Genomic DNA, 26,470 nt, shown 5'->3' on the forward strand with positions numbered 1-26,470 from the left:
CACCTTTTTGAAAACTAACCCATGTGCCTCCAGAGAGGCAACACTGAGCTACCTCAGTCAAAATAATACCCTGCTCACCACATTTTGCTTGGTTGTATCTTCATGGCTCTGCAGGACACGGATTCGGTGTTTGTAGCGCATGTGCTCTATCTGTTCCACAGAGTGGTCTCCAAATTTCTGTAAGAGAGGAACAGAAGTTTATTATTTGTGTTGTATTTTATGATACTTGTATTTCTCATTAATTGGCTATACAGCTTTTAAAGTGCAGTGAGACCTTGAATAAAAAGCATACTCAGTCTCTAACTGATCTAGGTATTCATACTACACCTAGTCGTGTGCATGAGAGCACTTTAGTCAAGGAATCTGTAAACGTGTATTAACTTTCAAAGCAGCCAAGCTGAATTTAACCTTCTTCTTTAAAATTCTAACTTAAGTGACTAGTAGATACAAAGAATTATTTTACCTCATAAGAGTCATGAATCAGGTTTGCTATTTCAGTCACTGGAGAAGATTCCTGGTCGTCACTGAAGAATGCATGGTGATTACCAATAGGTGGCAGAGGGCTTTCCTCATTTTTGACACACTCTAAAAACCTGAAGGGAGGAAATATGTAAGAACACAGATCACATTGCACTGTGCTCTTCTCAGTTCAAATAAGTGAAGAAGTCTTATGGCTTAGACTTAGAAATAAATTGGGTTTTGGGCAAGCTAGACTTTTCAAAAATGCCTTTGTGATTACTCATCTGAGGAACAGCAAGCCAGCCAAATTACTAAAGCTGCCCAAGGAAGAAAACTTCTGTCTCCTTGAAGTCTGGAGCAGGAAGCCCATCAGTCTAGGGAAGGCACGAAGAGCAGCAGTAAATATTGCACACTGACGCAGGCGATGCACGTCTTGGCACTGCCAGGAAATTTCACAGGACATCTCGTCCGATGTACAAAGTCATTGTTTAAGGCAGACACTGCAACAGCAGCAGCAGCAGCAGGGTGACACAGAGTGTCCCTGGTGCCTACTGAGCAATGCCTTTGTTTTAGGGCAGAATGGCCCATGATGGAAGGAGCACTCCTGTGTGGCCATACCTGCTCAGGATCATCAGGGCCTGCCCATCATCCTTGCTGTTACACAGATCCACAGCATTTGCTTCCAGTATGGCCAAGCCCAGCTGGAAAATGGCTTTGATGCCATCATAGAAGAAGCAGTCCACAACATTCACAGCACTTTCCAGGGGCATGATGCTGAGGAAAAGGGTAAGGAACCAGGAAAGAGAGATGGAAGCTAGGGCTGTCAGATCCTTCATATGTTCAGCCAGCTCTGGAAGTTGCTCTTTTATAAGCTCTTCAAACACTGACTGGTCTACCTGAGCACCTACAAGTCATAAAGGAACAGTATTAGCCAGGACTGACACAAGAAAAAATATTTTTTGAAGTTAATCACTGCTGTCAACTATTAACCACAAGAATTTCTTAAGAAAATTTAAACCATCAAGATACAAACACATCTACAATGAGAAGTGCCATTATCCTGCTGCTGTGATCTCAGCCCAACCCCTGTGTCCATAAGCCTTACTGCACAACCTTCTGCAACAACTGTGTTAATTCTCCTAAGTGCCTTTAGGGTGCAATGGAATAGCAATAGCAGCAGCTGTTGGTTTTGGCTACAAGAGCACATAATAATTAAGTGGTAGAAAAAGCAATATTAAAGCATTTTACTGCTCCACTTGGGATGTACGCAGTAAAAAAAAGACAGTACACATTTTTCTCCAATGTATGTACTCAAGCAAGTGGGCAGCAAAGGTTTTGCTCTAAGTGAGAAAACACAGGATGGAAATCCAGATATGGCTACACACACCAAGCAGGAAGAAAAATATTTACACGAAAGTACAGGCACAGATACCAATATACACTTACAAGCATACATAGCTACACATAAAGAAGAAAAGATTTCCGCAATGCCCAGATAAGATTTCCTAACTGTCCCAACCAGTCTTTCCAAAAGGAGCAGATCTGGGCTCTGGTTTAGCTACTAGCTTAGCTCTGCTTTATCAGCAGCTATTAAAGAATCAATATAGTTTCTTCTCAATGAAGTAGATTGTGTCTACAAATCAAATCTGCCGCATCAGGGCTTTGACCAAAGACACTGCAAGTTAAAAATATTCCTGAATACAAAATGCAGTTAGTAGCTTTTCAATTATTTTGTCTTTCTTTTCAAGTTATTTCATTTCTTTCTTATAGTCCATATTCTGCTAGTATTACGAAACAATTTTAATTGCTGAGACATATATATCCCTAGCACTCAAAACTTCTGTTGTTCAAAAGCAGAATATAACCTGGACAATTTGTGGCAGAGAGCCAACATCTTTTGGCTTTGCATCCAAATCACAGGGAAAAAAAATAGCTATGACATTTCTCTCTCTTAGAACCTTTCACATCAGGCCACAAAGAGCTTCTGCTGGTGACTGAACAAACATTACAACACCACAAATCAAAAATAAAAGCCCATGGACATGCAAAAAGCTTTTGAGAAACACATCATGCACGATGCTTTGAAGAAAAAGCCTTCCATAATATTGAAAAAAACGGAGGAGAAAAACAGACTGGAGTTACTCAACAGAGGGCAATTTTTGTTTGGGTTTTTTTAATAAGCTTAATGCAAACAATTTAATAGCCACAGTTAACACAGACCCAAAAAACAGAGCTGGATTTAGAGGTATTTGAAGGAAGCCAGACACAGGCAAGACATATATAAATAGATCATTCCAGACTCAGAGACAGCACTGGCAAAACCCAAGGTTTAAAAGGAACATGCAACACTGCCCAGATCTTTCACAGATCTTTTTATTGTAAGTGTTGACACTGTAGATGAAAGTCAAGCAGATGTATTAAAATTGACTTTTCTGTCCATGTTTTCATTAGGCTCCCAGAAAACATGAAATCAGAGCAAATGAATCTGTATTACAGCATGAGACCATGATGAGGTAGGAAAATACCAGGGCATCCATTTGAACAATTATGACCTTAGATGCAAGACAAATGACATCTTCAGGACTGAAAAGGCCAATCAGAGAAATGAAATAAGGTTTTCAATGTTTGAGGAATTACAGTGTCAAGATGATGACAGTCTAACAGGTAAAGTCTAAACACGGGTAAGATGCCCTGCTGGTTTTTGCAGGGGATGGAAAAGTCATGGTAATTGAGAATAGGATAGGCCTGACCCTTGCAACCACTCTTGACCCATATACAACTTGTTTCTGTCTTGCACCTATAATTTCCTCTATGCATTGCAGAGAGAAGGACAGAGGGAATTCCTGAAGGAGGAGCCCTCCCTGTAGGCTTTTCCCATTTGCAAGCAGTGAAATAATAAAAAAGCTTGTGAAAGGAGAGAGGGGTCATAGCTGGCAAGGCTGAGGAGAGAGATGCTCATGTGATAAAAGTAAAAAGTTGAGTAGGACTGAATTGCCAAAGTTTTGAAAGCAAAAATTCTAGCTAACTAAATGAACACACACAAAAATAAATAGAAGATTTTGAAACTCATAAAGAAAAGGTCTGAGACAAAATGGAGCTAAGAAGGCCTGTTATAACCCAGGTCATTAATTCAGTAGCTGTTTGGACTGTAGTGATTACTGGCTGACACTGAAGAGGAAAAGCACAGTGACGGGTAGCAACGTCAGAGATCGCCAAAGTTATTGAGAGATCACAATTTGGACAACAGTGTTGGCAGGGCAGGCAAAGAGGAAAAGTTGGGTCTTGGAAGTGTTACACAGGCAGAAACAATACAAAGTTTAGACAAGAGCTGGTTGTAAATCAAAAAAGAAGGTCGACTGAAATGCGGAGCCAAGAACACTAACTCAAGCAACAGGAACCAGAGGAGGGGCAGGGTGGAGAAGATCAGTAGCACCGATTTGGGCATGTTAAATTCTAGGGTAAAGCTGAGCTGCAGAAGTAAGTGCTCAGTGAAGCAACCATGCTGCAAAACAGCATCAGTGCTGCTCAGCGGGGGAGAGTGGGGCAACTTCCAAGCTGAAGCTCCTGGCTCTTCACACTGTGGTGAGCCATGGCAGTAGAGAGACACAACACTCTTTCCTTGGGGTACAGAGGGCTGGAAAACAGAGACAGGACAACCAAAACTCTCATCACTTAAACAATGTAGGCTGTAGCCATGGCAAGTGACAGGCAAGATACAAAGCCCAAATTATATACATCTTAAGGCAGGGACATGGCTGGCCAAGTAAGACAATTCATTAAGTTGGGTGGAGAAAGCTAAGGGTAATAACCCAGCAACCATCAAAGTTATGAGTAATCCAAAGCATGCTGATAATATCTAGAAATGCTTGAGTACAGATAAAGCTGTTTCTCCTTTAATCAAGGAAGGAGACACACAAACATGGAAGTCAGTTATCAAAATAGCAGTTTAAACTCATGTTTGGAGACAAGACGAAGAATTCTGACAAGTGGGACAGGTAACAGCACCTAGTCCAGTAGCTAAAAATACCAGTGGCATTTAAAGCACCACAAAACATGCTAAGCATCCAGCTAAACTTTGGAATAACTCAGCTTTAACTTACCTTCTTACCAGATCAGTGACAAGACAAACTGTGCAGTGACACAGTGTCAGGAGGGAAGTATGACAGCCCCATCCTTCAGGTAAAAGACTGGAAATCTTCTCAGATGTCTCCTTCCACTCCACAGGCAGCACAAGAGTGCCCAGACCATTTCTAGCTCCCAGAACCACAACTGCCAGGGATTTCCTGCTATCCTCACTTCCTCACAAGTGACCCTGGTCCCTCTCTTTTGCCACAGCAACAGTGTAACAGCAGATGCTGTAGCTAAGGACTAAGGTTAGGATTAAACAGGGAAAACTATCAAACATTTCTGTAAGGGAAGGAAGTGACTGCAAAGAACAAATACTGCTCAGACCCTCTCTTTCTGTGCATTAGGCAGTTTGCACAACAATCTTAAAAATAATGGCATTTTATAGGAGACACAGCACACAGAAGTGCATGGCACGTTCTGCAGAGGGACTTGTATCAGCCCTCATTACAAAGGGCTAGTGTAGATGCAAGCCTGCATTGCTCCAGAAGCCATGCAATTCAGACAGGTCAGATCACAGATAGCTACTCTAGCAGATCTTTCCTAGGTTCATCTTAAACAGCTCAAGTCTCTAACACGGAACACTCCTAGCCACGTTCTTCTATTTATGTAACAGGCAAAAGTGTCACCACTTTCTGACCAACAGGAAAGAAAAAAACGGACTGCAAAGTTGAGCGTGTATTTATAGATTTTGCAGTTCAAACCCTTCAAACCAAAACCAACCCTGGCTGGAATCTGAGCTGCCACTGCTGCTGTCCCTACACAGCACACAAGTAGATGGAGCACTTCATCCGTGGAGTCTGGACCCCAGCTGACCCTGAGCATTTTACCCTCCCCTGTGCTATATGGCTGCCCCTTCCCAGTCTGCAAGAAGATGGACACGAGCTCACCTATCACTCGGTGGTTGAAGTAATCCGGCAGCATTCGCTCACACACAGCAACCAGCAGCCAAAAGGCTTCCTCCTCTTTGGCATACAGCAGCAACACGGAGGTCAAAATATTCATAGACTTACAAGGGCAAAGAAGAAAATGGGATTTGTTAGTGACAGCAAATCCTACTGACAAAAGCTCAACTGTGGCTATTTTTATAGAAAAAAAAGTAGCTTAACACGATGTAAAGAACTAAGAAAAAAACCAGCAAGAAAAGCAGAGAATATACAGCAAATATGTAATTGCAACCCAAAGGCATAACAAGTTTTCCAAGCTTATGTCTACTGCTTTTCATAAGAGCAACAGGAAACAATGGACAAAAGCACAATACTGGATTTGCCAAGATACAAAGCAGGTATCTGATACTGCAAGATGTTTTGGGGCTGCTTTTAGTGCCCCCTATTCCAGTATCAGGACCACTCTGATGTTAATCAAAATTCAGGGAGCTGGCCAGCTAGACAGAGTACTTTCACCATTTATCATCAGTTTTGGAAAAAAGTGGCAGAAAGGGTTCATTAAGCCTCTGCTCCAGTGCACTACATAAATCTCATCGGTGCAGGCCAGTTTGCCCTGCACTGCTTCCAAGTATTGTCCAAGAAATGCACTTTTGAACAAACAGAAGCATCAGAAACATTTTTTCCCCTCCTGTAATTATAAATGCAGTTTGCAAAATGCTGAAGGAATATTGTTGTTAGAACAGAACCTTTTGGTGAGCCTACATACTTGTTTTCCAAGGAAAAATGACATTTACTATCTAAAATTATGTACATTTCCTAACTAAAAGGACAATACTTATCAAAAGCACCATTAAAAGCACTCTCAAGAGAACAACAAAGAGTGGGAAGAAGGGGAAGAAGAAGCAGGGAGCATTATCCCGCTGGGAATTTCTCACCTGGCAGTAGCCTATTTTGGGGTTCCTGTGTGCATACGCTGTGAGCACCCTCCTCAGGGCAGCTATCCCCGTCTCACTCTGGAAGGCCGGGTGCTCAGGCAGCGAGCGGTGCAGGTCACGCTCGATCTCCTCTGTTGCCATACAGCACTTGCCCATGGATGCCTCCACCAAATGTATGTAGTACCCAGGATGTGAGGCAAGATCTGTCTCGGCATCTGAAGGCAGCAGGAAGGGAGAAAGAGGAAGGTGGGAAGAGATAAGGATGATGCTAAACCCAGTGTTGTAGAAATTACTGCTCAAAAGGGTGTAAGAAGCAAGATGGTTTTCCCCAAGGTCTGTGAATCTCCAGACCTAAAAGAGAAAGTCCTAGCAGAATATGTCTTGAAAACTAAGTATTAGCAAAGCTTACATGACACAACATCATTCAAAACACCTTGACTGAGCAAAGGATATCTCCAGCACTAAGTATTGGTTTGGATTGGAAGGGACTTTAAAATTCACCTCATTCCAACCCCCCTGCTGTGGGCAGGGACACTTTTCACTAGACCAGGTTGCTCAAAGCCTCATCCAGCCTGGCCTTGAACACTTCCAGGGATGGGGCCTCCACAGCTTCTCTGGGCAACCCCTTCCAAGTGTCTCACCACCCACACATATTACTGGGAGAAATGTACTCAGCGCTGTTCACATCCTTCAAGGAGGAAAAGCTCCACACTTACAAATGTCTGAATATGCCATATATTGGATTAAGGACTAAACTTGACATCATACTGTAGGCACATTCTGGCTCTGCCATATCTGTCGATGAAATGAGTGGTTTTTTCCATCTCCAGTTTCTGTAAGCCCTGCCAACATTCAACGAGAAACAGGAGCAGGTCTGCCAACTTTGAGATTGCCATTATTTTGCAATAATCTGATTTGTCTATGGCTAACTCAATATTTATGCTACAATCTAATTGCTGCTTGAAGATGAGCATTGTTTTATGAAAACATGATACTAATTTTAAATTACATAGATAACAAAGATGTTATTTTGATTCTTCTGCACATCATATGATATCATCCTGAGATAAAACTTTTACAGATCTACCTGGGTACTTCCATGCATATGTTAGTTCAGTTCAGATCATCTCTCTTCCTTAAGTAGTATCACAGGTTCCATGTAAAGGACATTTAATTGCCCCTGGGAGGTTTCTTGCCTGAATGTTTTGCCCTGTCCAGAATCAGATGATGCCTACAGTCAACAATTCTAAGCATGCCCACCTGAGAAAAGCAGCCAGAGTTTGCCTCTTAAGGATTCGGGAATTCCCATAGCAACAAGTTTTCTGATTTTCTCTGTGCGAAACATGCACACAGTTCTGCCATACTCTACAAAATGGTCATCCCACAGGCTCTCTTTGATTTGCTCCCTAGACTGGGAACAAGAAGATATATTTTAAAAAAACAGATCATGTGCACATGAGAACTGGTAAACAAAAGCATTTCACGTAATAAAAATTCCACAAGGTATTTCCATTACCAATGGAAATGGAAAGCCTGCTCTAGGGATCACAACTTGCCCCACTTTGCATATCTAATTCACCGCACAGGGAGAAAAATTATAAATATTCACCAGAATGAAATGGGGGCAGGGAGAAGAAAAAAATACAAGTAAAGAGAAAAGCTGTTATTCCAAAAGCTGTTATCTAATTTCTCCAACCAATACAGAGTGCATTTTACTAAAAATGCTTATCTGTCTGAATGTAACCCCAGCTTTTTTAAAAACAAAACAAAACCTGAAATTCCTACAGCTTCCCCCAAATGTTACATACCTTTCCAAAATCAAGGCCTGACATTCCTGACTGATGAAAGTCTGACCTTAGTGCTTCTGCATTGAGCAAGTAACTGTTCTCCTTTTCACATTCACTTCCCTCCTTCCCTTGTGAAGCCTCTGTTCCCAGACATGCAGCCTCATCATCCCCCAGCGTGCACATGGATCCGAAGGCAAGGCTGTTCTGCAATGCAGAAATCAGAGTGGTAATGACTGAAAAGGCTAAGAACTACATCCTTGACTGTCCTCAAGACACAGAGCTGGGTTACCCTTTGCCTTTTGCATCAAAGTCTTTAACACCTTTCAGGAGAAAACGTCTTACTCAAGACTTCATACAAATTGTCATTCATGTGCACGTCAGGAGAAGGGTTGTTACTTTAAACCAGAAGTTGTTAGCCAATTCTAAGTATCCTTGGTGACAAGCTACCAAACAGTCTTCTACTCTTAGGATTTGACAGACAAAATCACAGAACCATTTAGGTTGGAGAGGACTATCTTTTTCAATCCTCTGTTCAAAACAGGAGCCCCTCAGCTCTGGTTGCTGAGGTCTGTGCCCAGTCAAGTTGAGTAGCTCCAAGAAAGCATAGAGCACAGCCTCTCCAGGCAGCCTGGTCCAGTTCTGCCTAACCATCGGGGAAATCTCTCTTTTTATCTATTTGGATTTTTCCTTGCTAAATCTTGAGGCTGTGCCTGCTTTTCTTTCAACTGGCATATCAAAGAAGAGTCTGCCTCCATCTTCCAACTCCCTACAATATAGCAGAAGACTGGCTGAGGAAGCCCTGCTCCCTCCACCTCCTCTTATAAAGCATGTGCTCCAGCCCCTGACCATCTTGTAGCCCTCCACTAGACTTACTCCAAATTATCAATGCTTTTCATGTGTAATGGAGCAGAGTCAGAACCAGACACAGTACTCCTGATCAGCCCAATAAGTGCTGAATAAAAGGGAGTAGTAACATCCCATGACCTGCTGGTTACAATCCTGCTAGTACAACCTGATATGGGGTTGTTCCTCTGCATTGTAAGAGCACACTGCTGACTTACAAGCTAGACTTGTTCATGACTCCTCCACCTTTTCCACATGGCTGTTCTCCAACCAGCCAGTCCCCAGCCTCTTCTGTCACATAGGCTTATTTTGCCAGGTTTCACATTTGTTTTTGTTGAACTTTGTGAGGTCTCTATCAGCCCATTCCTCCAGACTGTTGATGTCCCTGTGAAGGGCAGCCCAGCTGCCCACCATAGTCTGTTCTCTCCCCAGCATGTCAATCACAACTATGCTGAGTGTCCTCTATCCCACCAGGCAGGTCGTTAAAGGTGGTATCAGACAAGCATTGGCTCAAGATCAATTTCCCAAAGAAGGCAGGACAGTGGAATAATGGATAAACACACTGAATCAATAATACAATAGAAGTTCAGTACCTGATTGTTATTCTGCAAGTTGTTGCAGTGCAGTGGGTTGCTGGAGTTCACCTCTTTTAGCCTCTGGAGAAGGTTCTCCACCAAAGTATCCCGATCCTTCAGCTCAATGAACTGAAAGGCTGTCTTACTCTTTATGCTAACAATGATGGGATTAGGGAGAAGGCTTGTGTCCTCCATCTTCTCTATACTGATTACCTTTTCCACAGACATTAGAGAAAATACATTAGGCACCACATCCACAGAAATGTCTTCAAATATTCTACATGTACCAAAACATACAAAGACAGCATTTCATATGCATGCTTTAAATGGGGTTATTCATATTGGCTTTCCTTGATCAAACACATCCTATTGCCTGAAGTTCATGGTCTCTTTAGAAGCTCAAAGCAGGTACCAAAAAGTATCCCAGATGCCTTTTCTTTTCCCTAAATTAATTTGCATCCCACTTCTAAACAGCAGACTGAGGGAAAAGATAAGAAAGGGGTGTATGATTTAAAAAATGATTTATAAAAGGATCAACTTGATCAAATTCTGAGGGTGGAGGAGGAAATTTACTTTCCCACCTTTGAAGATGGGCAAAAGCAGTTGTTTTGTTAATTTTGATTAAGGATGCAACACTGTTCTCATATTGCTTTCTGTTTCTGCAACAGTGGAAGGTAAATTGCTACAGTTAGGATATGATTTGGATGTTACTCTATTATTAGCCAAGGATGAAAGGAAAGCTTTAATTAAGAGATCATAACAGCCTTGTATTCACAGGTGTTAGCCTGACAGCTTCCTTCTCCTGTTCTACTCCCACCACCTTCCTTTGTGCTCTCCCTCCATTTAAATTTGTCTCTTGATTTCATGGAAATTTGTCAGCTCATCACTGCATCCATAAAATCCCATCTTTCTCTCTGCCCCACAGCTTCACACAGTATCCTCAGGTTTGTTAGAGGTTGTCTATGGAGGGAGGACTTCGACACTTGTATTGATCCCAGGCAACAATGCTTTTGCATCGGTGGAATGGGTCCGAGCTGGTCTCCATCAACATCAAGCTGAATGTACGTGTTTGTGGAGCTGGGAGGGGAGCCCTGTCCAAGTCCTGGGCCAAGTAGACTCTGTTTTTGCAGTGTTTTGTCCTGCTGCATTACCTGTCCATACTTCACTTTGAGGATAGTGTTAAATCACCCATATTTTCAGGAGCTCAGGCCCTAGTGAGTCCCAGAACAAGCTGTACAACAATCCTGTAGGCAGGATACACACAAGCATCCTACTCTTTTTCATCAAACGATGCTTTGCAGATAAGTCAAGTGGCAGCAGAGGGTTAGGGCAGAAGAAGGCAGATAAGGACCCAAAATGAAACAAACAAACAACTCTACCTCTCTAAGTGGGATGATAACAGTGCAGCAGCCATTTTCTTTGCTGGCAAAACAGATATAACTGTCTGAAGTATACATCCTCCCCGCTGTGTGACAGCGACTAAACGGTGTCCAGAGAGAACAGTCCAAAACTTCGTGCAGCTTCTCCTTCCTGGGCAATCTGAAGAAGGCCCGAAAGAATTCATTCTGTGCTCTGGCTTCAAGATCCCTTAAGAAAAAGCAGAAAGAAAGAATCACAAGATCCCGAAAGCCAGGACATACAGTGTGAGTTTCACTTTTCGTGTTGACCTCACCAAGAGCAAGGAATACAGAATAAAAACACCGTGCACAGCAATCTCCAGTGCCTATGTGAAGAGAGCATGAAACAAGCAACTTTGAAATACATTAAAAGAAAAACATTATCAATAACTGCTTGTTTAACAATAAGGTCAAAAGCAACTAGTACAGTAACTAGAAATGGAAAGGACACTAATTTTAATCAGCTGTTTCAGTGGTTTGGTTTTTTTTTTTTAATTATTATTTAACCATGCATTTTCTATGGCTGCTGTATGACTTTACAGACTCAAAAGAGTTACAAATTTCAGTGCCCAGGAGATAACTAAATCTTTCATCTAATGAACATATATTGAGCAAGGGAGATTAGCTAGATGTTCCTTGTTTCCCTTCACAGTAGCATTACCAACATCACCCCAGGGACTTGCACCTGCACCCAAAAGTAAGGTATTTGCTCAATGAGTGCTTCCAAAGTGCTCAATAATAGAAGTGTTAATGATGGTGACATTTACATGATGGAATCCTTGACTTGCAGAGGTATCAGCCTCAGAGAGCCCTCAGAACAGTTTCAAAATGTAAAACAGTTTCAGGTCACTTACAGACTCAGTTGGGAATAACAGCACCAGCCACATTCAGTTTGAACTTGGCCTCCTTCCAGCCACCCATCCACATTTATGTGGAGAGAAAAGTTTAAATAAATGAAACTTTCATTACTGAGTACATGGTTATATGGACTTGGCGTTGGGGACTTATTTTTCTTCTCCTTTCTTAATGAAGAAGCCTGCAGTAATTTAAAGAACTATGCAATTACATTATAAACAGGACATGGCTATTAGCTCACCAACAGCAGCTCCAGAAACATTAGGGCTTAAATTCTATAATTTTCTTTACTACAAGTAAATTTTTCCTAGCATGATTCACGTTAGGGAAAAAAAAAAGCAAAAAAAAAAAGCTTGATTTTGTGCCATTGAAAGAATTTAAAGCGTGGGCTGAAGCATAACAGGGAGTGGTACCTTGGTGCAGTAAATCCCCTCTCCACTCCTTCCTTCACCCTCCTCTTCTGCAGACACCTTCCCTCTACCCCAGCCCTGCTGTTAAAATATAAGTTGAGACAAATGCAGCCACTGCGTCAGTAAGTAAATCAATTGTTTGTTTGGGTTTGGGTTTTTTTTTTAGTTTAGCTTAATCCATAGTAAAAGACATAGCCATGTGAAACAAGGAGAAAGACTATCCAGAACTAACTGAGACCTGAGAAGGGAGGATCTGCATCTGCAAGCAACAGAAAAGACAGAATGCGCTCAACCAGTGTTCAGCTTCTGTTTCCTTCTCAAGCATTATCTTCCTTAATAATATTATCCAAAGAAAGCAGACAAATAGTCTCCTGTTTTTTCACAGAGAACAAAGAGAAACCCTCTTTGTGAAGAAAGACAAAAAGGTTGCTCCTGAACTAAAATTCCACAGCGAGAGCAACTCTGATAAGTGCCTGCAGCGATCTACTATTGTGACGAAGCTGGATCAGGATATGCCTCCTAGTTAACTCACCACTAAAATATTTTCCATTTCTGCACAGCACAGATGAATGCTGCTGATAGCCTCTGCAGTCAGGTCTGGTAGAGCTGTGCTCTCCTGCTATTGTGCTGAAAGGTATGAGCTTCCCTGCATCTACTTGGTTGTGAAGATTTCTCGACCTTTATGTGAAAAGAGGCTTTATACAGAAGAGTGGGACCTCTATTGAGGCACACATTGTCTGGTATTTAAGAGTTGACTGTTTCCTATGCTCCAAAATCTGAAGCTTCTGAGTTTTCAGGGTTTTGCTGCCTTTCTTGGGGCTGTGGGCTCCATGTGACAACAAGCCACAGGATTTTAAGCCGAAGAAAAATGACATCCTGAAACTAAGTAAACTCACCAGCACTGTATCCACCCCCACTCACCCTGTACCTGTGGAAGGCTGCCAACCCCAACATCCCTGGAAGTGCCTGTCCCTCCATGACTCACACACAGGCTCACACAGAGACACCACAGAGAACACACCACAGCCAGGGCTGCCCCAGAAACAAGTGCTGAAATGGGCCAGCCTGCTTGGAGGAGGGATCCCAGAATGAAAAGTGGTAGCACAGGGATGAGATGCTGTCAGCACCTACCACTGTGAGCTCAAACAAGAGGTTTTATTCCAAAATTGAACACATATTTCCTGTTAAGCAAGCAAATTCTAGGGCTTAAAGGCTTCCCTTCATAAACACAGCCAAGCAAAATTAGAGTTGGTTAAAAAAAACCCCAACCCTGCAACTCTAAAAAACCAACAGACAAATTTAGCTCCTAAAATGAGACAGGCAATTGTTTAAATATAATACAACAAAGATGGCCCACGTCACCAAGTCCCACAGCTTCCATTTAGACTTTCACAATACCTCCAATGCCAAACAGAAATGCAACCTTTTTAGCTGCACCCCTACCTGTTTGAAAATTTTTACTCTCACTTAACAATTTCCATGTCAGTTTGGTTTTTAAGCAAATGCAGCATATGAGTGGTAGTTAACTAAATAAAGGAAAGCTATCATTATGTAAAAATAATGGGGTTTGAGTATTTACACAAGCATCAGAAGAATAAAAGGTGAGAAAATGCAACTGCCTTGTTCCCTACTTTTCAAAAAACTCAGCAATTCCTTCTGAGTGCAGCTCCCAACTTGCATGTTATGGGATCATGGACTGCCTCCAACTCCAGCACTTCAAAGTGAACGGCAAGCCTGAACTGCAATAAGTCCTTGTGCATGACCCTGACATTACCTTCCAAGAGTTTTAAATGAAAGGAAATAACACACGCAAGACTAACAAAATGCCTAAAAGCATCAGGAGACTTTAAATGCTGTCCTCACTGTCACATGTTTTTCCGCGCTTTAAATCCAGCAGAAGCCAACTTGGCAAGATTTTAGCTCTGCTGAGTCACTTGTTGCCTATCTAAAATCTAAACAAACTTGTTGACCTCCTGCTTTAAGAGACCAATTACTAGATTCTTCTTGTTATTCAGACTCCAGAAAGTCAGACACTTTAGAAATAACACATTCAACAATATATGTCGTGTTTATTGGAAGAACTGATAAATTCGTGTGGGAAGAAAGGCTTCTTATAAGCAAGCCAGGAGATGTTATCTGAGAAGAGCCAACATGGACTTGTCAGGACACATGTAAACTGAACATCATTCCCTTACACAGCAGAACACTAGACTTGTAGATGAAGGAGTTGCAATGAACGTTTTAGCCAAAATTTATGAAATCTTGATATATCCTCTCATGGAACTAATAAAACTAGAAGTGACAAACTGTTGTACCAAGCCAGTTGAAAAAGAGTACCTCAGAACACAGCCTTTCAGGGCTTCCTGGTAAATTGGAAGGTTGTATCAAGAGGACCTCCTTGGGAGTCTGTCCTAGATTAGCTTCTGTTCAATGTCTTCATCAGCACTCTGTGTGACGGATCAAGAGCTTGTTAGTAAGCTTGCACTTGATGCAAGGCTGGTAGAGGCTAATGAATGTAAGAACAGGATCAGGTTCAGATTTATATTCATAAATTTAAGGGATGTTGTGGGGAAAAAAGCATTACAAATATTTTCAGCTGTACATCATAAGCTTCAAAAATGCAGCATGGAGATGAACTCCACCAGGAGCCATCCCTTGGGGTTACACAGGAGCAAAAGCTGAACAAGAACCAACGGCCACGTGCTCACAAGAGGAAGAGGAACACTGTGCTGGGCTGCAGAAGTGCATGGCCACCAAGATGCAGCGTGGCAGTCCCAGAACTGCAGCAGAGACAGTCCCACTGCTCCTGCCCTGGTCAGCACTGGCAATGTTTCTGAGGCAATCCCATATCCCACCACCATATGCCTGCCCCCACATGGCATCAGTGATGAATGTCCAGAGAAGAGCGACCAGAATGGCTAAAATCGGCACTGATAAGAAAACCTGGGAGTGCAGCCTAAAAAAAAAAGAGAAAGAACACGCACATCAACCTCCAAATACACAAATGATTGCTCTAAAGAAAGAAAGCACATCCGATCTCTTCAACAGTACTGGGGAAAACAAGAAGTGACAGACTCAAAAACTGCAAAAGATTCAAGTTAGACCTCAGACTTCTAAATGACAGAACAGTGAAGTACTGGTATAGATCCTGATATGCCCATTACTGCAAATCCTTAAAAACACATTAGGCAATCACACAGAGATAACCCAAACCCTACCTTTTGCCACAGAAATGCAATAAAAGGAGGTTCTTTCTAGCCACATTCTCCTTGTTGCTCAAGGTTTAAAGCATTCTCAGATTCCCTCTCTGAAGGAATAAATTCAGATTGAAGTGACATTTATGACTCAGGATACTTCAAACAGTTTCCATTAAGCTTAGATCAGTGTTAGCAACCTTCTTTGCCTTAATATGAAGCAAAGTCATTCTCACTGGTAATTCACAGTTAAACACGAAGAAAAGAAACTGATGTGGTTAGAGCCTGGGAAAACATCACACTTTTGAAACCTTACTGACAGCAGCACTAAAGCTTTTAAATTGTGGGTTCTGCTCTGGAGAATTTCTCACTACATTTGAGAAATGCAATGGGGATTTTTGCATCCCGTAAGAGATGGAAATTAGAAGTACGAGAAACCTATACCAGAGACTGTTGCAGCCTTCTTTTTAAAAAATAAAAAGTAGTTACCATATATATTCCAGTAAAATTGTATGGCACATACATATGTCTGCAAGAAATGGTATTTGTAGGTATCAAACACCTCAGCTTTACTTTGCTTTTTATGGCAATTATCTCAATTGCTATTAATCCCTTTGTAATCCATTGTTCTGTGCCCTATCATTTTATTAAACAGCACAAAAAATTGCATACTGACTTTTTTTGACTCTGGCCATGACATAATTTGTGTCACAGGCTCTGGGCCTAATCCCACAGACTCTCTGAGTCCCATCCCTCCACTGCTCAGCAAGATGACCCCAAGAGCCTCAGGAATGGCAAAGGTTTATGGTTTTCAGAATGCAGAATATACAGATCATGATAGCACTGAAAATGTAATTTAAAAAAAGTAAAGATATTGAAACAAGCCTCTCACAAAAGAAAGCCTTGCAAACAAAAGCCATCTGCAGAAACTTCATTAACTTGTCAGAGCTGGAATAGTTCCAATGATGTGTGTGTCTGCTTTCATTTTCACAGATTATTATTTGCTTCCAAATCATATACAAGAATTAACAATGACAATTATTAGAGAGAACGTGTTGAGAGGAAAGTAATTGTTCTTATAGTACTACAATGGCCTCAAGAAAAAAAGCAGTAACAAAAGCTTCATACACCAAAAAAAACTACAACATCCTCCCCAAAACATGTTAACACTAAAAACCAGTTTTTCCACTATTCAAACTACAGTCTTGCTTAATCACCTTACTTCAAAGTGGTTGCTGAAGTGGGACAAAGGACACCAGAAACAGCAACTTATCCAACCACTACCTAATTCATGCAGAGGAAATGGGATTTTGGCATCTTCCACGTTTTCATTTCTGCCATCCCAAGTCACAGCACAGGTTAGAGAACATCTTGATGAGGAAATCTCCAGTAAATATATTTTTGTCATTCCTTCTCCTCTGTAGCTTTAAGGGTTTTTTTCCTTCTTTAGTTGGAGGGAAGGAGAGAGAAAACCTGTTCGAATAAATGTGTGGGAACGTTTCTCTTGCTTGACTGTTAATAGACACACTACTTTTCAAAAATGCCACAAGGCACTGACAAGTTGATTCCCTGCGAGCCCCTTATTATAGCATATTACTAAGCTTATACAATTTCTCTTTACAACTGTAATTTTACTTTCTTTACATTCAGTTAGTACCCCTGATTCAAAGACTATTTTGGGAAGTGACAATGACAAAAATCGGTAGATGCTGAGAAATATCTCCCCCCAGGTTTTTTTTGACATCTCCTCTGGATTTCTTTTTTTGCAACTTACTTTTCAGCCCAAATGCAGGAGGAGGGTGAAATGGTAAAGCATGGAAAGGGGCTGAGATACAACCTGTCACAGCCATATTCTACATTAGCTAAAGTACATATCCCCACATCTCTTGAGCCAAAAGCCTACAATGTTAAAAACAACCAGTTACACATATAGTGTAAAAACAATGGTAGCTCTTGCATTCCAAGGAACCCTGGCTATTAAAAAAAAGCCTGCAAAGATTTTTATGGTTGCTCACCACTGTGTTACCTCAAGAGAATTCTTTGATAACGTCATGGATGAAATCCTGGTGTCAGTGATTTTCCTTACTGTGTGTACATATGAAATTGCAGAGGAAGTCCATTTTATTGTTTTGAACTCTATTATGAAACTTCGCAAAAGTGTTTAGCTGAGATGTATGCCCACCACCACTGTAAAAATGTCCCTCAGAAACAATAAAATGGCTACTGGTCTCTCTTTTCTGGGAAATGATACCATGCATTCCTTATGTTTTAGTCAGGAAGCAACACCTGGGCGATTCCCTTTGTATCCCTGGCAGAGGGAGAGGAAGGAAGAGCAAGAAAGGGCATGATTCAAGAGGAGATAACCACTCCACTCACATCCCATTCAGAAAAGAAGTATTTTAAATCAGTACCTTAACCTTGATGCCCCCGGCAAATTCCAGTTTGGGCTATTCCATCCAGCCCACCTAAAATTCCTGAGGACAGCTTCCCTCCCCCTTTCTCACAGCAGCAAATAAAACACAGTTGTGTGTTGTGCTACCAGCAGAGAAATAGCCATCAATCTTTCCCCGAGAGCCAAATGCATTTCTGTAGGGGGAGAGGAATGCAGAGATGCATTTCAGGGAAGCAAGGGGTAGAGCTGAAAATAGCCATATCACAACTGAGTATTTTTTAAGTCCTGTAACTGCTTGATAAGTTGGCTGTGGCAATCACACTAGTGGGAATTCCATGTTTCAGATATGATCAAATTTCTAGAGAACTGAAGGCACTAGGAAAACCTACACATTACCAAAATTATAAGGAAAATAATACTGCTCTTCAGAAGATGGAAAATATCCCTTGCTGCAATCTTCCCTTCTATGGCGAACAGTACTTTTGAAACTTTGTTTTGTTTATGGGAAGAATATAAAGTTGAAAAATGTATCTTGCATACAAGTTAAAATGCACCTTTTGGATACACCATAATACATTATGAAGTCTCTCTGGCACCAAATCAAACAAAGGTTTGAAATCTTACCCAGCTAACACACCAAACCATGAAGCCCACTATCAAACCTCTGCTCATAACAACAGTTCAGCTTTTTACCTTTTGGTAATCTGAGTAGGATCCTGCAGGCCTGGATCCAGTTCAAAGATTTCATTATCCAGTAGCCTTCGGAGTGTCACATCTGCCAGCTGCTCCATGATTCTGAAAGCCTCAGCAATATTGAGGAACGTGGAGAAGTCACGCTCTTTATTTGCTGTAGTGACACGAACTGTGTCAGTCATGAAGACATTGGAGGTTCTTTCCAGTTTCTGGACCTCAACCCAAGGAATGATAAGTTTCACTGCAATCCAAGAGAAGAGCAAAAGTGGGTGGGAAATTCTGCTTACATTTTTCAGATTTGGGAAACAATCAAATTCAGAATGAAATGCAAACCAAAGAGGAGAGAGATACATTTTTATAAGCAAGACCAAGCACATTCTGAAATATCTGTTATGACTCTGCATTCAATCTCACCCACTCCAAAAGATCTGTCTTTTTCAGAATCTCTCCCTTATAATTTTAACTATCTTCACAAGAAACGCTAGACTGCAGAGTGGTGCCTTTGCAGAACACCTGCCATATGCTGTGCTCCTAACTCCTTTACAAGTCATTTCTGCAGCCTGCTTCCTTACTACCAGAAGAAACAGTTCATCTCCAGAATACAAAGATAAGAGGGAAAGGTTTTGTAATCTCCTAGAAACAAAACTGTAGGCAGGTGGAAAACCAATTACATGAACAGTTATTTTAGCTTTTAAAATAAAGCTAACTCCCATCCAAAAGGAAGCTTTTGCACATGCAGCCTGCTATAAAGTGTATTTACTACTATAATAGGACATTAAAAAAGCTGCCTAGGCATTGGAATCTTCCCGTTTTGGTTACTTTCTACTGGAAAGATGCACAGGCACATCTTGCCCTAAACATTAACTATAGTCAGACTTGTTTGTAGAGAACAAGAAGTGTAGGACACTGTTCTCTATACTTAAAGCTGTTGAATTATATAAGTGGCAAACAGAATCAGCTTACTTTAGATAACTACTGCAGGATGTTACTTGCCTCTCACACAAATCTCTGGGAAAGAAAGGCTGGAAAGGACTTTAAAATAGATTCAATTTCTTCTTAACAACTGTTGGAAGCTTCCCAGACTTCTCTGTGCCAATAACATCAAGACTACACCCCCTAACATCCCTAGCTGGTCTCCTGATGCCAATAAAGCAATAAAAAGGCAGTAATAACAAACATTGTCATATATATACGACACTTATCCATGATCATTAATTACCTAAGGAGCTACCCTCAGCAAGTTTTCTGTACTACATGAACCACAGCTGTCAAGATTATTTGCAGATTACATTTTTTCTTACTTAAATAAAGCACAGCTGCATCAACATGCACAGACTGTTGCAAATGGTCATAAAATCATCTGTACCAGCCCAGCCAAGGGAAGAAAGATTAAATAATGTCATAGCAACAGCACTGCTGTTCAGACAGGTCAGAGACACACAGGCTCTACAGTGCTGGTGATAGGAAATGCACCACAGCCTGTACGGGACCCAAGCCACTGATAAAAGGTACAAAGTCTTCAAAGTTTAAGAAAAACACAAATTTAATTAAAAATTATGCAGAAACCTTGGCACGCTGTTTCAAGCTATCTGATGATGTAAGCCTCTGAAATCCTACAAATACTTTGAGGCTTAGTTAAAAGGGGACTTGTCCGGTAAAAAATTTTCCATGGAGTTTATATTCACATAAGCTGTAAATTAATTTTATGAGAGGTTGAAAACAGGTTCTAATATTGCATTCCAGGTCACTTCAACACAAAATGAAACAAGAAAAAGGGAAAAGACTTACCAGAAGCAGAAGACTTAACACTTTGCCTATCAAGAGATTTCATTCTACAGTTTGGGGGGATTTTTATAGAGGTAAAACACAATTGAGAACTAATTTTATTGCAACTCATATATTGGGATTTTCTCTGTGCAGTATTGAAGAATACAATAAGTGTGATTCCTTAGCAATATTTTCAAGACCAGATTTAACCAGATTTAATTTGTGATTGCTACCTGAAAAAAACAAAGGCAATGAATCACTTGTTCTGCATGTAATCAGCATTGGTTTCTCAAATAGTAACAACCAGAACGATATTAAATCTGGATTACTCCCTGTAACACAAATATTTCATAAACATGACAAAACACTACCCTAGAAACAGAAGTAATCTGCTTCATCACAATCAAGGAAGTGGGAATAATTTCAGCATATATGCTGCTTCCCACTGAGCTAGGGAAGTTTGTTTAACCAAAAGAAATTTCAGGGGGTTTTCTCACATTTCTATGCAAATGTATGGGAATACACAGGCAATGCAACTGACTACATTGGTGAATGAACAGTGTATTTTCCATGATCAAAATAAAAAGTTGCAAACATGTAATTGTTTGTTGGGGCTTTTTTTTGATTTTCATAAGTAAATATTATTAAATATATGAGAAGAAATCTCTTCTTAAACAATACAGCATGATATTGTACTTCCATTATCATTTAACAATCTGTGAGATTGCATAAACAGAATTTTTGGAACAATATAAAGGGTTTTTCTCTCTCCCTCCTCCTTCCTCTGTTATCTGTCATTAATAAGTATCATTTTTGCTTTGTGTGCTTTGGCAGATTGGCTATCTCAGATTTAATGAGAGAAAACCTGCAATGATAATAATAAGAAATGATTGACAAAGGATATTATTTAATACTAACCAGAAAACAAGGAGATTAAACAAGAGCTCACATATCTGATACGTACCAAGAAATTCCATTCTACTCTTCCCAGCAAAACTCAAGTTTTGTTTTTATGGTGAAAAACAAACTTAACTGCATTTCAAATATAACTCTTCCACCTTTCGCTGATATGACAAAATAATTGGGGTGAAATAATATAAGGGAAGAAAGGACCTCCAGCTCTAAGCATGTCTTTGTATGTTTTCAGTCTTAGAAATTACAAGCTACTATGTTTCTAAAGATGCACTTCATTTTTAAACCTACAGCTATACCTAAATATTAAATCCAGACGGAATATAGCAAAGTTTTCCTAATTGTTGTAACTGACAAATATTGCTATATTTACAGCAGTATAGGTTTCTATTGCTAACCTCGTTTAAGTTTCAGCAGGATAAACAGGCCTTAAAAGGCTAGAGGTTTATGCACAATTTTACTAAACAGAGAAATGCTACAGTTTAAATGGCTACATTCATTTTTACCATTTTATGTCTGTTACTTTCATTTTTACCTTCTAGTATCTATTCCAACAGGCTTTTCATTCACACAATTCTTTCTCTGCAGAGGAACACCACAACCAAATCCTTAGAACTTGCTGAACCATCTGAAAGTCTAACAAGCCCTAGGACAAACTTCTTCTGACCTTACTGCACTGCTATTCAGAAACACAAACAAATCCCTAGATCGCTGTTGTTTTTCCTTAAAAGCTCTGAATTTTCACCTGGTTCTCCAGGGCACATTCCTTTTATGCTTCCTGGTCTATCTTCAGGCAAGCAGCTTGACTCAGGCATCCCTGGCCCCACCAGCCCTTTCCCTACCACCCCACAGCAATGTGGTGACTCTGCTTCCCTGCCTGTGGGAGGGACCCATCCTTATTCACCATTTTCAGCACTAAAAGTCTCTATTTTAGAACTTGTAGAAGGTCTGCTACATCTTAAGGTTGCTTCACTACGCCAAAAAGAAAAACCAGATAACATCTATGTCTGTGTGCTCTTGCAGTGTCATTTTTATTACTGGATTCATATTAAAATACAAAGGCTGAAGTGAAAACTAAATTAAACAATTTTTCACCTGAACAACTAAAAACTCAGAAACTAAACTTCAGAGGTGAACTAGGCTTTTTATAACAATCCTGGCTATTCTTGCTTTTAACTGTACTTATATTTATATCTCTCCCCAGCATAAGATTTCTTACACATTTACACTTACATTCTTTGCCCAGGAAGAAGGAATAAAAACAGAGATGATTGATGCTCAAATAAAGCCAGCCTTGCCGAGGAACTTTTCCTTTCCAACAGCAACAGGAATAATAGGTGATCAACTTCTCTGCTTCAGGAAAATTAAATCTGGATTCAAATTTCACCAGGGCTTCTCGGAACTTCTCGGGGTCTTCCTCCTGCTCAGCGAGCTTGCTGCTCGTTTCCTCTGCAATCAGTGCCTGAGTCAGGAACAAGACCATATGTCAGGATAAAGCTATGGCACTCACACTCAGGCAAGTTGCTACAAGCTACCCATTCAAATTTTAATAATGCAACCCTTTCTTACAAAGAAATTACAGTCAATTTGCAATTTTCACGAATGTGGAAATTTCTCTGGTGCTTGCATCTCTCATACATTTTGAAAGCTCCCAAAGCTCCCTTCTTTTCCTTACATTTAGTTTTTTCAATGAGTCTGCCAGAACCATATCTCTACACTTTCACTATGGCTTATGATTGCTCTTATTTTGTATATACAGAGCAGAAGTAGAGTAAAAGTTGTGTATACTGACCAGTACTATTTACCTATGAAGAAGCAATGCAGTCAGATGTGTCAGTAACTTGAGACATGCTTGGAACCATTACAAACATGGTTTCAAGAACATCTACATAAATATAATTAAGATTTCAGATTTTTAACAGTGGTATTACAACAAAGGAGTTAAGTATGCATTGCACCATGCAGACAAATAATCCTTATGTTACAGCACCTGGTATAATTTGCAATTACCAAGCAGTCCTAATATGCCAAAAGTTTACAGCAGGTGCAAGGGTCCAAAACCTGGACTTAACATTAACTAATGAAACCTGAAGAATTTTAAGTATGTGTTGTGCTAGGTAACAGGCTGTCACTGTGTTATCAATAGACATTAACTGTATTTGGTATTTCAGTGTACTTAAAACAAAATGCCTTTTTTTAAAGAAAGCAGGATAAAAACTAGGATTTGTACAGTGGGGTTTTGTTTTTGTCCTCTTTTTCCCCAGATTAAGAGCCCACAAAGCTCACAGCAAGGCCGGAATTCACCAAAAGCATTATGTTCCCACAAAATTTCCAAACTGGAAAAGAGGCTGTGGGGAGAAGAGCATCCCACTAAAACTCTTACCAAAGAAAAGCTTGTAGCACAACCTGAGGTACAGCAGCCACTAGGGAACTCACACCCCCACCAGCCATCACCAAGCTCCTCTTAGAGGATCTATTTCATTAAAAGCAGAGCTCAGGACACCAGGCTTTCTAAGTTACTCCCCACATGCCATTGTTATTTTTAATCTGATTTATAGTCACAAAATTCCTTTACTTTTAAAATTCTTTAACTTTCCAAAAGGATGCTCACTTCTCCAACCCTGTGGTGAGCCAGCAGCTTCATGTGCTGGCCACATCAGGTGCAAGAGCCACATAGAAAAACAGTAATGTTTAGATGGTCAAAACCAAGGATGAATGACAACAACTTCATGACATTCTTCTAATAAATCACATGTAATCAGGCAGGGGAGGGTGAAAGTGAGACAGTTTCCTTACCTTCACTTTCCCTTTGACAAAACTAACAATATCTTCTTTATTGTCAAACACAGACAAAGTATGGAGCAAGTTTTGTTCCAGCCATTCCCAGTGTTGGTTTATTTCCTCTGCAGTGGCACCTAGAAAAGCAAAAAATAGTATATTGAAACTAATCCTACAAAATAAAATCGAAAGGAAGGGGAAAAAAGTAATAAAATGCACTATTTCATAAATTCATTATGAGAAACTGAACTTTCAACCTCAGAATTCTTAGTAGCAAACAGGTCAAAAAGGTCTTGTTCATAGCAGTATAGTTAGAGAAAAACAAAAACCTCATTGTTTCAGAGAATTAGTTTTAGTGCTTTTAGTTTTATCTTCTCGAATGCTCTTAGCCAGCAAATGCTGCATTAAAAGTCAAAGCAGAAAAACCAGCAAAACTTCATCCTGAGCTGCTAGACTGCAGCTTATTCTGACATGACGTTCCACAAGCAGCCACTGGAAACCTTAGATTTATGCCCTGCTCCCAAAAGTCCCTGATCTTCCTTTCTCCCTCCCTCAAGACACACATGCACACACCCCAACCCCCCCCCACACACAAACATGCACACCCTTGGAGAGGAATACAAAGCTCTCTATATAAAGTACCCCAAAAAGATTTTGGTTCAGCAACACCTTAAGGGTTTACAAGAGCACATTTCTAGTTTGGGGAAGAAATAAAGCAAACAGAAATCTTTTACTAATACAGCTTTTCAAATCTTTAAAGCTTCTTTCTCTAAAGATTTGAGGGATTTGCTGGCTCTTTAAATGTAATGTGTTCACGCTAACTCCAGAAATAATATTTCACTCATTATCAATTTGCTTTGGTTCTTTCTTCTTGAAACTGAATTGTCTCTGCATGATATGATGATAGAAAAGTCATAGCAAGACGGGCACCACAGAGGGCTATCAAGGGAAAATCTGGGCCCTCCAGACCTTACTGGTCAGTAATCAGACATTATAGGTAAAAAAGTAAAGACAGTAATAGTTGCTTCTCTTAGTGCCTTGCTTGTGCAAGAAAGAAGAGAAATAGCTGTATGTAAGAGACATACAAATCACACATGAATATAATAATAAAATTTATCCCAAACAGAAGACCCATTATCTCAAGATTTGTTTTGTGTGTACATTAGTGATGCATCATGTTGCCTCACAACAACAAAAAATGATAAATTTAGGTAAGGATTTCCCGCTTGTCCCTGCTCTGTTTTCCATGCAGAATGCCAACTGGCAGGGAAACCTTCCAAGCTTTAACTTCCCTGACAGGAAAGTCTTGTAATGGAACTTCTTAAATACCATTAATCAAGGTTAAAATTAAACTTAAAAAATCTTAAAATTAGAGACACTTAAAAGCCCTTTAGGTAAAGAAAACAAATCATATAAATGTTTAAGAACACCAGAAATACACTAATTTTTATACTGAAATGGCTGCACAAAGCAAATACTGAGTTGAAATTTTATTTCTGAGCAATCTAAAAGATACCAAGTGTATGGGCAACCTGTCAGGCTGCCTGTTGTGAAATAAGCTGTGAGCAAGATCCCTTTCATAGTAGCATCCACACTGCTAGGACTGCTCTGAGCCCAGGCAGCAGCTGTATCCCACAGGGGCTCCTGCAATCCTGCCTGCCTCCAGGGATTCTGTTCCAATACCAAAAGATCATTTTGGCCCTTCCATCTGGTCAGGCCAACTCAACTTTTTGAGTCCCTTCTTTATTTCTAATTTCTGTTTCGTAGTTTAAAGTTGTCCTGTGATTTGACCCAAGCATTGCCAATCTCTTCCTTTTATCCATTCCTTATTCTACTTCCTGTCCTGATATTCTGCACAGCATTTTATTCCACATTTTACCCACCTTCTTCATCTGCTCATGCCAAGTATTTTGTCTAACCACTGCCTCATTCCTCAGAATCTTTTCTTTAAAACCATTTCTCACCAAATCCTTTGCTCTCCCTCTTCTAAAACCTATTTTGCTTGACTGGGACTTGAGTTTCTGTTTTGCCCATGAGCCTTCTGAAAGGAAAATTTTAAGTGGCTCTACACAAGGGGTGAGGTTAGCCTTTTTTTTTTTTCCTGTACTGGTGTAACATGATTAACTACCTGGATTAATATATCTCTGCCAGAACAGCCATGCAGGGATCAGACTTCCTAGCAGCCCTCCAAGATTTGCAAATGTCTGTAACACAGATCTGACCCTTATGAATATATTATCACTTAAGCCTACAGCTCCTGGAACAGAGGACTGCCAACACACAATGCAAAATGTCATTTTAATTAACTGCCTAATGACACGATGGCTATCCACAATGGAGTTACACTGGGAGACTGGAAGGAGCTCCTGGAGCTGCTCCTTGCCCTCGCTATACAGCAGCAGAACTTTAATTTGACTAACTGCTCCTTCCAAAGCCAGGAAGAGACTCCTAACACTGTGTT

General features: G+C 40.4%; 1 protein-coding gene across 4 annotated transcripts in view; it reads right to left on the reverse strand.

Moving 5' to 3' along the window:
• Positions 1-26,470, reverse strand: part of TBC1D8 (TBC1 domain family member 8) — a 48,573-nt gene that overhangs the window by 6,515 nt on the left and 15,588 nt on the right. For 3 of the 4 annotated variants that reach the window (XM_032100370.1, XM_032100368.1, XM_032100369.1), the window contains exons 3-14: positions 24,028-24,146; positions 22,465-22,693; positions 18,553-18,793; positions 10,991-11,198; positions 9,630-9,824; positions 8,215-8,397; positions 7,667-7,817; positions 6,407-6,621; positions 5,475-5,592; positions 1,078-1,363; positions 464-593; positions 79-177 (exon numbers count right to left, since the gene is read on the reverse strand). In XM_032100370.1, the coding sequence (XP_031956261.1) occupies positions 79-177; positions 464-593; positions 1,078-1,363; positions 5,475-5,592; positions 6,407-6,621; positions 7,667-7,817; positions 8,215-8,397; positions 9,630-9,824; positions 10,991-11,198; positions 18,553-18,793; positions 22,465-22,693; positions 24,028-24,146 (2,174 nt within the window). Of the gene's footprint in view, positions 1-78; positions 178-463; positions 594-1,077; positions 1,364-5,474; positions 5,593-6,406; positions 6,622-7,666; positions 7,818-8,214; positions 8,398-9,629; positions 9,825-10,990; positions 11,199-18,552; positions 18,794-20,340; positions 20,442-22,464; positions 22,694-24,027; positions 24,147-26,470 lie in introns of those variants that run through there. The other variant, XM_032100371.1, reaches the window with a different exon arrangement.

Source organism: Corvus moneduloides, chromosome 2, assembly GCF_009650955.1.
Source record: "Corvus moneduloides isolate bCorMon1 chromosome 2, bCorMon1.pri, whole genome shotgun sequence".
NCBI lineage: Eukaryota > Metazoa > Chordata > Aves > Passeriformes > Corvidae > Corvus > Corvus moneduloides.